The 13836-nt window shown below is 37.8% G+C and overlaps 1 protein-coding gene across 3 annotated transcripts in view; it reads right to left on the bottom strand.

Moving 5' to 3' along the window:
* edil3a (EGF-like repeats and discoidin I-like domains 3a) overlaps window positions 1-13836 on the bottom strand; it is a 234392-nt gene that overhangs the window by 156712 nt on the left and 63844 nt on the right. Inside the window, exon 2 of one of the 3 annotated variants that reach the window (XM_056233375.1) lies at window positions 8010-8039. The exons of 1 other annotated variant lie outside the window; for it this stretch is intronic. In XM_056233375.1, the coding sequence (XP_056089350.1) occupies window positions 8010-8039 (30 nt within the window). The remainder of the gene's footprint in view (window positions 1-8009; window positions 8040-13836) is intronic. One more of the 3 variants, XM_056233376.1, reaches the window with a different exon arrangement.

Raw genomic sequence — 13836 nt, 5'->3', positions numbered from 1 at the left:
TGTTTGAAAGTTTAAAAGCCTGGAGGTGTAAAGGTTTATATGCATAGATTGATTAAATGATGGATAGATCAAAAGACTGATAGATAGATCAACATAATGATAGAAAGATCAATATAATGATAGAAAGATCAACATAATGATAGATAGAACAATACGGAGACAGACAGACAGACAGACAGACAGACAGAAAAATCCTAATATGCTTTTATAAAAAAAAATAATAAAAAAATCCATATGTCTTCAAACTTTGAGTTGCACATCTTACATGCACTCAGTAGTGAAGCAATGTCACAATACTGTACCGGTAATTTAGAACACTGTGTCCTTAATCAAGAATCAGTGTACCACAGAAAAACCACACCTTCGCATTAATGCCTATGCAGGCACATTAAAAGAGATGTTCAGCTCTCAGAGTTTGCAGGGTAAGAGCTTACACAGCTCATACGTGGCCTAATTCTGTCTTCATTCTTTACGGGGAGTGCAGTATCAGCCTCCTACCAGTTCACTTCCTCCTACCCAGTACACTCGCCTTTCCCACTAAGAACCACGACTGGCAGAGAAAAGCTTTTAGAGCCGTCTGCCCTCTCTCTAATTTCCAGAGTTCAACCACCTTATATGTCAAGCAATGCTGACTAAACTGAACGGATGCAACTACAAGTTCAAGTAAAAAACAGAACAGAGGCAAAATATATTAATCAGTGGCTGTCCAGGTCTCCACCAAGGGAGCAAAATCTCTTGAGGGAGCCAAAGTAAGTTCAAGCTCACCTTGGAAAGTCTTTCGGGTATTGAGGGTGAGGGTGAGGGTGTAAGAGGAAGCTAGGAAATGCCATGGAAATGTCACCATGATAGCAGTCTGGCAGGAGAAGAACAGTCTGGAGATTCTTTCCTGTCAACTCACATCCCTCCAAGAATGCAGAGATAATAAGAACAGACATGGCCAAATGAAAAATCCTGCAACAGTTTGCTTTGGATAGACAGATTAGGTCTTTTGCTTATTATATGCGAGTATACTGTGTGTATCCGGAAATAGTTGGAAATGCGAATATAGCAAACTGTATACTGTACAAAGAAATGGTCGACAATATACAGTAGTTACATTTTGCAATTAAATAAACAATCATGCAGCCGAGATGAGATTTGCTATATAGTATACATTGTTTTACGCAAGTACACTGTATGTATGCAGGTAAACTATATTGCCGGGTGATTATTTTAGATGGATGGATGCGTGCGTGTACATTTTTGTGTGTTTCATAAGACTGATTAACATGTGTTAGCAGTTCTCCAGCCATTTTTTTTTTCTCCTAGAACATATGGTAAACGCTGTGCTGTTAACCTGCTTACAGAACATGTCTTTATCCTGAGTTTTACTGAGTTTTTCAAAAGGCCACGTTTAATGTAAACCCTTCAAATTATTGTGAACTGTTTGAAGCTAACAATTACCAGGCATAGCAGGAATAATGTTTCTCGAATTACAAAAATTGTGCTCGGGCCAAATGAAGGGCATTTTTTAAAAAGAGGGCTTTTAGCATGTGAGTGTTTGATGGAGGGGTCATAATAATGGACTTGTGTCCTACCTTTAGTTACATAATGGCATTACTAATGTTCGCTTCAGTTACTAGCACCATCGCTCAAACTCCCCAGGAGGAAGAATAAAGTGTATTATTCATGCAACATGCTCCTCCATAGCAACTACACTAATAAGGGCCCAGTGGGCTAAGATGAATGTTCCCAAGCTGCATATGAAATGTACATATCAAATCCATAATTGAACAAAAAATGGAGAAGTGAAAAGCACAGTGATGCTGTAAAGAAATAAAATAAATGGTTCTAAAAGGAGCTGATATATAGATTGTGTTTAACTTCTGAAGTTTTATTCATACTTATTTGACCAATTGCAGCTCTGAAAGTACAGTGGGATATATACAGTCCAAAGAGCTTATACGGCTCAATTTTTCGCTCTCGTTGAAATGCAAAGATGAGTCAGTATATGGTTTGTAATCTTTGTCTCAATGCCAAGTCAGAGTTCATACAGTAAAAAAAGACATGTGGGGGCAATCACAAGCAAGAAAAAGAAACCTGCTTCCCATTTTCCTCTTGCTCTCAAACTTGGCAAGACAAAAAAATAGCAAATAGCTTTTGATAAGGCTGCTGTAACATGAATAAAGGCATTTGAGGGGGATTAAATGATTACCTATATAATAGAGCTTTTGATCTCACTTAATCTATATAATTATATCAAACATGTAGCATGCAAAGGTATATTTCTGCATGTACTTACCAACCCCACAAAATGTATAATTTTGGCATCAACGGGTCATAATTCTAGGTTTAAAATCAATGTCCTAGGCCCCTACTGAAGAACCAGTTGAGGTCACTGTTCTAACCCTTGTGGATTGTGGACAATAAAATAATCCTAAATAATACCAGATTATATGTAAGCTTCAGATCTGAAACCAATCAAAACTATCCCAAACAAAAATCTAAAGTTCATCCGCTCTGTGGATTTTTCTTTTCCCCCCTGATTGTGTACCACACACAAAGGCTCATGGCAAATGAAGATGCATGTACACTTTTATTTAAGAAACTAATTTAACCCTTTAAGACCGACGGGAGCGCCGGCGCTTCCGTTTGCGTGTGTCTGTTTAAAAGCCTATAGAAACTGTAACCAAATTGCTAGCTCAATCATTCTTTTTGCATACAAAACCAGAGATGTAACATGTTCAGATCAATCCTCGAACATGCCCATGTTGCGTTGTTTTCACCCTCTAATCAGTCTGTACAAACTGCGTAATAAAAAAAAAAAAAAAAAAAAAAAATGCATTGCACGTCTTTGCACACGTTCTGTAGATCTGCGATTGATAGTTACGTCTTCCGATGGCTCATTGACATATCACGTTCTGTGCACTATGACCCCCGGGTGTGTCGCATGTTGTGACGTCACAAGCTGCGTCATTTGACCATGCGTTTGACTCGCGTGATTTTTTTTTCCCAAACCACTTCAGCGGAAATCCCGCCCTGCAGCCGATTCTAAAGTTTTCATTGGTCATGTCAATCACTGTACAGATTGCCTACACCAAACACTGATCCCTAAACCCGTCACTGTAACCGAAACCAATGAAATCGGCTGCAGAGCGGGATTTCCGCTAAAGTGGTTTGGGGGAAAAAAAAAAATCACACGTTTGACTCCCATTTGCTATATGTTCCTTCTTATCGTTATTGTCTTTTTACCATTGCTTTATTTTATCATTTCTTTCTCCTTTAGACACTCACAAATACAAGCACATTCACACACACACACACGCGCGTGCGCGCACGCACGCAACGTTATGTCTAAACGAAAGTACACGGACGCGGAGGTTTTGGAAATACTAATTGCGTCCGATGATGATGAACTATACGTCTGCTCATCTATTTATTTTATATTTTAACCAATTCAATGTTCAATCAATATTCAAAAGCAAAATGTTATCTGTTTGACCACAATGTAATTTAATATTTTACATGGCATTTCCCCTCCCTTTTTTTGAATGAGTGTAAAAATGAGTGTATCTTAAAAACTAATTCATGTAAACAGTTCAAATCAATTCTGTATAGTTTTAAATTGTTTTATGCACGTTTTTCACATTGACAAGTTTGAGGTTGACATTTATCCATTTTTTGTATTGAATAAAATATGTAAAAAATAAATAATTAAAATTGTTTTTCTTTTTGTTTATTGCACTTTTGAGATATTTATCTAGTTACTATTTATTTTTTACAAACATAGCCTTCAAATTGGGAGAGTAAGGATTATTTTGATGTATGGCGTATGAAAATGCTCAAAAGAATGACAGCACAGCATGTAAAAATACAAAGATATACTCTGGTGGAATTGTTCTATGGCAGGTCATAAAGGGTCAAGAAACTCAGATTGACAACATCATTTCATAAATATTTTTTATGTATTTATCTTTTGGATGAAGACATCTTTCTTTGGGTGCACACTTTCCTTTTATCTACAATATACAGTATAATTTAGGGAAAATATCAAACTATTTTTCCCTTAAAATGAAACAAAAATATGCTAGAACTTTATACTTTATTTTACAGTCCTGTTCCCCATGTACATAGGATGTACTTATTATTATAATTGCAATAACTGGGTAATAACTAGGTACTAACCCTGAACCTACCCCTATACCTTACCCTAACCCATGTGTTACCTTATTTTACCTAGTACTTTCTTAGGTAAGTACACTGTAAGTACATGTAAGTGTACATAATGTAAAATAAAATACAAGAAACATATATATATGAAATTTAACTAAGTAAGCAAGATCAAAATCTAGAACCTTGTGGTTGATAATCAATGATTTAAGATGATAGCATATACAGTATATGAAAGAATAAAATAAGTACCGTGAGCACCATTCAGTTGTAAGCAGTAGCATTTGCAGGCTTTTATGTTCATCAAAGATCATAAATTCCGTGGGGAAACCAAGAGATGTTGGTAAGTGTAAACTATTGAACAAATACAGTAGCATCAGCATAAAGTACGGCTGGCTGAAGAGTTAGCAGAGCTAATCTGAAATTCTAAAAAGCTACTTTGGATGCTAAGCTAATATGAAATGACAGTTTTTTGGATAGGATATGATGGCTGCAATATAGATAGTGTTGTTATTTGAGAAAAGCATTTAAGTAACCACAGAATCCATTTGAGGTGGAGGAAACAGCCTACTCAAAGACATGTGAATGTAATAAATCATAACACTCACTGGCCTGGTTTCATAAACCAGGCTTAGATTAAGCCATTGGTAGGCCTTAGTTAAATTGGGATATTTAAGTAGCTTTTATAAACGTGCCTTAGAAGAAAAAACATTCCTGGTGTGCATAATGAGACAAAACAATGGCACTGACATATTTTAAGGTATGTCAGTGCAAGTTGCTTCAGTTAAGACTGCTCAAACATGCATTTTAGTCTGGGACTATATGATTAAGCCTTGTCTTAAATATGGCTGTAGGAATGGAGTCCTGGCATACAATACAAGAGCCTGTAAGCTTTTTGGTCGGGTTTATTTACACTAGAACATTCATGTGCATTAACTGGATCAGACTTAAAGGCAGAAGCTAAAGATGAATACTGTAGTTAACTGAAAAAACTCACCCTCACCTCATCCCAAACCTGTATTACTCTCTTCTACAGAACACAAAACAAGAAATTTTGAAGAATGTTGTTATCATTGACTTCCATATAGACACTAAAAAAAATCTCTTCTTTTATCTTTACACAGAAGAAAGAAGGTCATGGGTTTTCATTTTTGTGAGAACTAAAACAAAAATGGTGAATCCACGTGCCCACTTTGAACCCGTTGTGAAATCTGCGTGGGGAAATCTTTCATGGGAAATTCCCATTGAAATTATTGGATATTGATTGCAAAAAATTGCTGAAAAACGGGATTTGTGTCTCTACATAAGAGAATCAAAAATCAAGTTTATATATATAGCGCTTTTAACAATATAGATTGTTTCAAAGCAGCTTTACAGTGATAATAGGAAATTAGAGTAACAGAGATTGTTTTGGCTTTACAGCAGCTATAGAATAAAGTTATTGTCCAGCTAAAGTTTTGATTGATTGATTCACTTCTATTGCAAAAATCATTAGTTATTAACTTAGGGGCCGCTAACACGACACCGCTCTAACAGAAAACACTCAACACGCTCAATTTTTTTGAAAAAAGGTTATCTCTGCGCAAACCTCAAAAATGCAAACCCGCAAAAAGGCCAATTTGAACTGACAGAATGTGTCTGCTTCCCGGACAATGTTAGGAAGTCTGTTCCAAAGTTTAGGTGCTAAATAGGAAAAGGATCTACCGCCAGCAGTCGATTTGTATATTTTAGGTATTATCAACTGGCCGGACTACAATGCGTTAAGAGATCGCTCAAGTACTGGGGAGCTAAACCATTTATTGCTTTGTAAGTAATCAGAACTATTTTAAAATGTATACAATGTTTAATAGGGAGCCAATACAGTGTTGACAGAACTGGGCTGATATGTTCATACTTCCTGGTTCTGGTAAGAACTCTAGCTGCTGCGTTTTGGACCAGCTGTAGTTTGTTTATTAAGCGTGAAGGGCAACCACCCATAATAGCAATACAATAATCTAGCCTTGATGCCATGAACACATTAACTAATTGTTCAGCATTTGTCATTGAGAGTATATGACGTAATTTAGATATATTTTTAAGATGGAAAAATGTGGTTTAACAGATAATAGACACAGGACTTTCAAATGAAAGATTGGTATCAAAGAGCACACCCAGGTTCCTAACCGAAGAGGAAGACTTGACAGAGCAGCCATCAAGTGTTAGACAGTATTCTAGGTTATTACACGAGGAAGTTTTTTTTCCCCCAATAATTAGAATCTCTGTTTTTTCAGAATTAAGTAGTTGGAAATTACTAGTCATCCAGTTTTTTTATATCAGCTATGCATTCCGTAAATTGTTATAGTTTCGTCAGGGCATGAATAATGCCAATAAATGGTAAGTTTCGTCAGGACATGAAGAAATATAGAGCTGAGTATCATCAACATAACAGTGAAAACTAATGCCATGCTTCCTATCTCCTAAGGGTAGCATGTACAGAGTGAACAGCAAAGGTCCTAGCACTGAGCCTTGTGGTACGCCATACTGAACTTTTGATCGATAAGACATCTCTTAATTTACTGCTACAGACTGATAATGGTCAGATAAGTATGATTTAAACCATGATAACGCAATTCCACTTATGCCAAAATTTTGGAGTCAATTTAAAAGAATGTTTTGCTCAACAGTATCAAATGCAGCACTAAGATCGAGTAACACTAATAGAGAGATACAACTACGATCGGATGAAAAGAGCAAATCATTTGTGACTCTGATGAGAGCTGTCTCAGTACTATGGTACGGTCTAAATCCTGACTGAAAATCCTTGCAGATACCATTTCTTTCTAAAAAGGAACATAGTTGTGAGGATACTGCCTTTTCTAGTATCTTTGACAGAAAAGGTAGATTCGAGATCGACCTGTAGTTGACTAATTCTGTAGGATCAAGTTGCGTTTTTTTAACAAGCGGTTTAATCATAGCCAGCTTAAAAGTTTTTGGTACGTATCCTAATGACAACGATGAATTAATGATATTAAGAACAACAGTACAACAGTAATTGTGTCTCTACATAAGAAAATCTAAAGAAAATCTAAATCATCATGAGTCTAAAAATGTACACAAAAGTCTATCTGAAACTGTCTATGGTGACAGAGAGCAACAGATGTATGTGCATCTTGTTCACAATATGAGAGGAACACCTGGGAACGTGAAGACGAGAGGGATGGAGTGTTTTATTGAAAGCTTGGAACCCGATAAAACAGCGAGGCAGGAGAGAAGAGTCAGAGCGCTCTTCAAAGCAGCTCAGCTCACAGAGATCAGTTGGCTTGAGAGCTAGTGCTGACCAGGCGCGATGAGAGGAATCAATGGGTGTGCCTCTGAGGAGCCAAAGAGGGCGAGAGAAGTTGGAGAAAAGCAAACACCTTACATTACTCGATGTGTGTGTGTGTGTTCGAATGTGTATCCACAGTGCAAAATATGCAGAACTATAACATTTTATAAAAGGCTAGAAAAAATGTCAACAGTGACAGCAACCAAAGTTGATCACGACTGAGCGATCAGAATAGCAGGATTTGAAAAGAGACCAGGTGATATTTCATAAGTAGGGGGATTTATGACCCAGGTTTTGAGATGCTCTATGCATCGACGTCATGGTGAGAAGACAGAAAAACACAGCAAGGACGATTGAAGAGACCTTGACATTAGAAGAGATCTTGAGAAGTTGTGAAGAAACAGGTAAGGGAAGAGCTCCGAAAAAGACGTGTGAAATTCATGCAGGGAAGGTCACACATGCCAAAACTGACAACAGTAGAAGGAAGTGCAACAAAGAGAGATACAGAAGCCAAATGAGGGGAGCACAACAATTACCATATCTAGATATATCCCACCTGCTGAAGTCGGATCCTCACCATCTGCTGCTATAGAGGGATATGAAGAAATTGGAGGGGAGGAAGGAGAGAAAGAGAGAGGTGGTAAATCCTCTTTCATATAATCTATCTGGTAACACCAAAGCAATTGAAATTTAACAGGTGTTTTTTTTTTTCATAATGACAATTTTTCATAACCTGAGATAGGCCTTACTTTAGTGATTGACAGCAAAACCCAGGATGGTTTTGCACATGTTTATATCATACATAATAAATACTATTTTATGTATTTATTTTAATAATCTTCTATTCAATTATTATCTTCTCTTTTTTAAACAAAAAAATAAAATTAAAAAAATGGCCAATTTGAGGGGACACTTGCAGTGCTTTCATTCTTAAAAATATGTGATCTCCAGAGAGTTTTATTCTGACATCTGACATCTTTCATAACCTGAGAGAGGCTGAGGCCTTACATTAGTGACTGACAGCACAAAAAAAAAGGGAAGCCCATACTTATTTCATACACATATGACACTGTCCGTTGCCATTCTGTTCATAGAGCACATATCAGCTGAACCCACTCAAAATCCATTTGTGATGTCTGCAAATGTGCGATGGATGGAAGAAGAATATAATACGGCTGTCATCTCCTTTCATACTCATTACTTATTTTAGCTCTTCCAACCGGACCAACTGTCTGCTGCTCTGTGTGAATGTAGCTGATGACCGTTCTCGTAATCGCCTGAAGGTCAGGCTCTTTGGAATTAGGACAGTCTCGTAGGGCAAGTTTTAATACAATATCTAAACGTTGCTGTTACTGTCTGACCCTGCCACTCGCTCAGCCGGAATACAGCCCGTATTTATCATTCAGCAGCAGCTCTCAGATTATCCGGCTGAGTATGCATGTGTTTGACTGTTAATCGCTGTGCTGTGAGCCTTAAAGGCAAGGATGAACCCGACCTGTCTCCAGCCATTATCGTCGACCTCCATCAACCCGATCATGTTGGAGCAGGAAGACTCCTGGTACACTTTCCTTTTTTTCTTCACTCTGTTTTCATCCAATTCATCTCACTTTGAAAGGAGCTCTTCTTGGGGCCCGGTCATATCAGGACTGAGGTTAAGTTTTCCTCATTGGCTGCATGTGATGAATTGTTTGGGTTTTTGTGGTGTTGGTGGAAATTGGAGGTTAACTCTCTCTAAAGGAATATTAGTGATCTGTCTGTACAAGGAGCAATGCAAAAAATTATATGGCTTCTTCAACAGACTGCTGGGGTGTACATACAGTGCATGGGCCAGAGCTATTTGATGTAATTAAAAATGAGTTCATGCGTCTAGTCATCTAGAGCATACAGTATATGGAGACATATCTGTGGACCACATAGAAAAACACCAGTCATTTCATTTCCTGTCCTCTGTGTACTCTCCCATCAAGAAAAGTGACAGAATCCAATAAATATCAAGAAAAAAAAAACTTTCAATTTGATATTGAACTTCATTATACTTCCTTTGGTATTTTCATCCAGAGACAGAGATGTAGAAAGTCAAAGCCAAAGTCAATAATCCATGTAAACAAGCCGAAGACAGAGCGACAGTGAGAAAAAGAGAGAGATCTGAGCTGTACGGATGCACCAACCCAGCAACAATGCAGCTACCCGGGTGCATGCCAATGTCTGCTACTCTAAAACATCCATAAGAGTCATTATCTGAGCCAAGACAGAAGTTTAACTACAAAGACATGCACAGGCACTGTTTACAAGCTTCTGCGTGCCAAACACAGCCTTTCCTTGCAAATATAAACACACATGCACAACCAGAGCACAAAGTGCGCCATTATGTTAAAACAATTCAAAGGCACAGGAACACACATTTACACCATTTATACTATAGCCTTAAAACAGCTGTGTAGCATTTTAAAGAGCTGCATGAATGCAAATAACATCACACATCCAAGCACTTGACTCCATCCATTGTGAACTGTATCGTGTTGTGGTTTTCTACTGTATTGACGTTCTATCTTTCTCTTACAGAGCAGAGTGACAGCTCACAGACATGAAAGGGCCAGTCCCCATCTTCCCCTCATTCTGCTGGGTCTGGTTTCTAGAACCTTCTTTGAGTCTTGTGTTATCTTCTCTCTGAAACATACTGCTGCACACTAGGGATTTGGCCCAGAGCCTCTAACATAAAAAACAAGGTTGTGGAGTTGTGAAAGGGGGGACAAGAGTATGTGTGTATTTTTTTGTGTGTGTGTGTGTGTGTGTGTGTGTGTGTGTGTGTGTGTGCGTGTGTGTGTGTGTGTGTGTTGGGCGGGTCTTTGGTGAGGAAAAAACTAAACAAAAATTTTGTATCACAAAATGTGGTCTCAACATGACATCACGCAGAGTGTCTGGAAAATGCTCACTGAAGTGTAATGAAAGCAAACCACACTTCACAGTTGTCCTTCACATGACAACTGGTCTTCAAATACAAGAAACTACCTTGGTGTCAGCATGGATTTTGTGGCATGGTGCCATTGAATATACAGTATATATATATATATATATACACCATAGTTATGCATGTACACTTACCACATAAACACTTTTGAAAGAAGGCTGCGTTATATGATTGAAATACAGAGAAAATTGTAATGTTGCGAAATATTAAATTAACTTAAATTCAACTTAATTTTTTTATAAATCTTGAATACTTTGGAGCATAAATATTTTTTTTCTTTTTTAAAGAAGACACTTGGCAGATTATTGTAGTGAAAAATAAAAAATAAGTGAAAAATAAATATGAAAGTGAAAAGGTTTATGAAAATGTAAAAATATATATTTTTATATTTGATATAAAAATATATATTTTACAAAATATGTTTTACTCTAAAACTGCAAGAAAATCAAAGCCAAAAATCTGAACAAGTGGTGTTCCAAATGTTTGGAAATTAGCTTTCAGTAAGATTTTGTTTTAGTGGAAAAGTTTGGTACTGCCCCAAATGACAACCAGACTCCATTGATGGCCATATAAGGACTCTTCCATTTCCAAACATGGTTCATACGATTTATGAAGACGACATCATATTCAGAAGTAATATGGGCAGTTTGGCAGAATTTGATTTGAATCAAAACTCTAGCAAACATAAAAGACAAGCGAAAAGAACACGGATATGTGCTATATCTCACCGCCGCATCACAAATGGAGAATCTATCATAGTTTTTTTTATTTATATTAAAAACTTTTTCTGACCTTTTTTCTCAAAACAGAAAATTTAATTAAGTTTAGTGACAACATGTTACGAAATTTACATGGCACAATAACTGGTAGCCTATTGTTTTTATTAGTGCGACACAAATTTCACAATTTCATTTCATAAGCTTGTGATACGATTCCGATCTTGATACAATATCGATCACATTTGTATAAATATCAGGTACAGTCGCTACATGTTAAATTTTCTCAAGAAAAAAATCACAACTAATGCTGTAAACATACAGGGAGCCCTGTCAGCTGATATTATTAAAAGTTAAAACTAACAACTCAAATTAATAATAGTAATCTTAGATGTGTAAATCTGCTTTGAGTGCACAAATACGACATTTCACAATGCCGCCTAAAAACAAATTCGCTGATCGTCGCCAGAAATTGTCTTATTAATGAGAGACGATATAGGGTCTGTGTCTCTTACCATTGGAAAAAGCGTAACGGCTAAACTTGGATGACGTGGGGCACATCAGTCTATCATATAATGGCAGTGACGTCAGGTCGCAGACTTGCCTTCCCATGGCTTTGTCACCGTGCATGTTGTATATAGTGACCTTGCACTGTGTGGGGAAAATGTGATTGGTACAGACTGGTCCAATAAAGAGGGTGCAGATCTTCATTAGTTTAATTAAAACCCGTACCTTGTCAATACGTGTGTTCGACTTCATGTGGCGTTGCGCAAATCAAATGTGAGTGACTCTCACGAAAAAAAAAGCAAAGCTGATGCAATGTCTTTTTTTATTCATACTGGAAGCCAGAGGGCGTCCTCAAGCAGAAAGTCCACATGTGAGACTCATAAAGACATAAATCGTATGAAATTCCAGCAAGTTCCTTATATAGACAAAGGCATCCAGAGATCGCAGCAGCTGAATCAAAATCCCTTTCAGGAAAGTCATTTTACTTTGCGGCCATCTTTGAAACGCCTCTAGGGCAGCTATTTCAGTCATGCATGGGTATGAATGGGGCAACATGAAATTATCAAAAGCTGTTTGTGGCAAGCAGGACGGGGGCCGAGAGCCATGGGAATGGAGCAAGGCAGGTGACGCTTTTTAACACTCGCACCATCAACCTTGCTCGGTTCCCATGGATTTCGAGCAGGGCTGCTTGTCCTGCTTGCCACACTGTTCACCAAGGTTACGATTAAATTTCATATATGAAATCACTAATGCAATCTGACAACAACAGTATCATAAATGTGGTTTCTCATGCTCAAATAGCATTAAAAAAAGCTTACTTTTTAAACTGGAGCAGCAAATGTGCATACACAGTCCACTGAGTGTTCCTATAGCAACCAGAGCTTCTAACACCACTTCCTCCCATTCATTGTAATATGAGTACTGTCACGATCCCTAAACTGTCTTGAATTTTGTAGGACTTGTATGTTGAAGTATATTCTTAGTTCCCCATTGTTTCTGTGTTCACTTCCTGTGTTTGGTTCCTGTTTTGCATTGTACCGTGTTTGTCACCAGTTACCCTTATTAGGTCCCATGACATATCACCAACACCTGTCCCTCATCAGCCCCCTGTCTATTTAAACCTCAGTACTTCAGTTGTTGTGTGTCGGTCGTTATTGCTGTTTGCTGTTCCATGTTCCTGTCCAGAGATTCTTTGTTTGCCCTGGATTATTGTTTGTATTAATATTATTATTATTAAAGTAGTACTTGCATGTGGATTCTCTCTCTGCTTCGTCCCTGCCTATTCGTTACTAGTACACCATCTTTCTGTTAGGGGTGCAAAGGTACATGGACCGTCATGGCAGAGATGATGTCACAGTTCAGTCCATACAGTCAGTCACAGGTGACCCACACTCCAATCCAGAAGGGGGCACTCGCGGTAATGCAATGGTGTTTGCTAACCGCCACAACAGGAAAAAGAGCAGAAGATCTATGCACTGACCCAAAAAAAAAGAGTTCAGATGTCATGCAAGAGCTTGTCTATACGCTAAGTTTCGATTACTTTTTGTGACACGCTCCACAAGCTTCACGGAAAGAAAACGGCATGGCAGAAAGCAGTATCCTGTTTGTTTTTTAAAGCACAATGTTTTGTTTTTATTATGAGTGTACACAAATAAAAACAGACCTTGTACAGTTTCGAATGATGTCTTACTCTTTTCTGTATGACTATAAATGACGGAGTATTTTAAGTTGTTTGCGCTGTTATAATGAGACAAAATCATTTGGCATTGTGCCGATTTGAGTCATGGAAGTCTCACTACAGTCCGGTGATGAAATATGCGTGTCCTGGAAATGGGAAGCCTCAGGTGCCGCTTCACTCGCTGTCTCGTGCAGACTGCAGACCATGCAGCTTTGGTCAATCTATCAATTAAAGTAACAAATCAACAATTCCTTCTTTTTATTTTTTATTTTAAGCAATTAGGAATCTGGTGGGGTGGACATGTAAATGTACCAAACTCGTAACGAACCGTGACCCCAAAACCGTGGCACGTACCGAACCATGACATCTGTGTACCGTTACACCCCTACTTTCAATAAAAAAAGTATTTGGCTTAATAGAGTGGTGGAGGGATGACTTAAGAACCCGGAAGACCTTTGAGATTTCCCTATGGGGTTTATAAAGAGGTTTTTCAATTCATGGGTAAAATGAAAGA

This window comes from Rhinichthys klamathensis, unplaced genomic scaffold (genome assembly GCF_029890125.1).
Source record: "Rhinichthys klamathensis goyatoka isolate OS25496 unplaced genomic scaffold, OSU_Roscu_1.1 h1tg000369l_1, whole genome shotgun sequence".
Classification (NCBI taxonomy): domain Eukaryota; kingdom Metazoa; phylum Chordata; class Actinopteri; order Cypriniformes; family Leuciscidae; genus Rhinichthys; species Rhinichthys klamathensis.
Note: the sequence above shows the minus strand (reverse complement) of the source record. Positions and strands in the feature narration are given on the sequence as shown.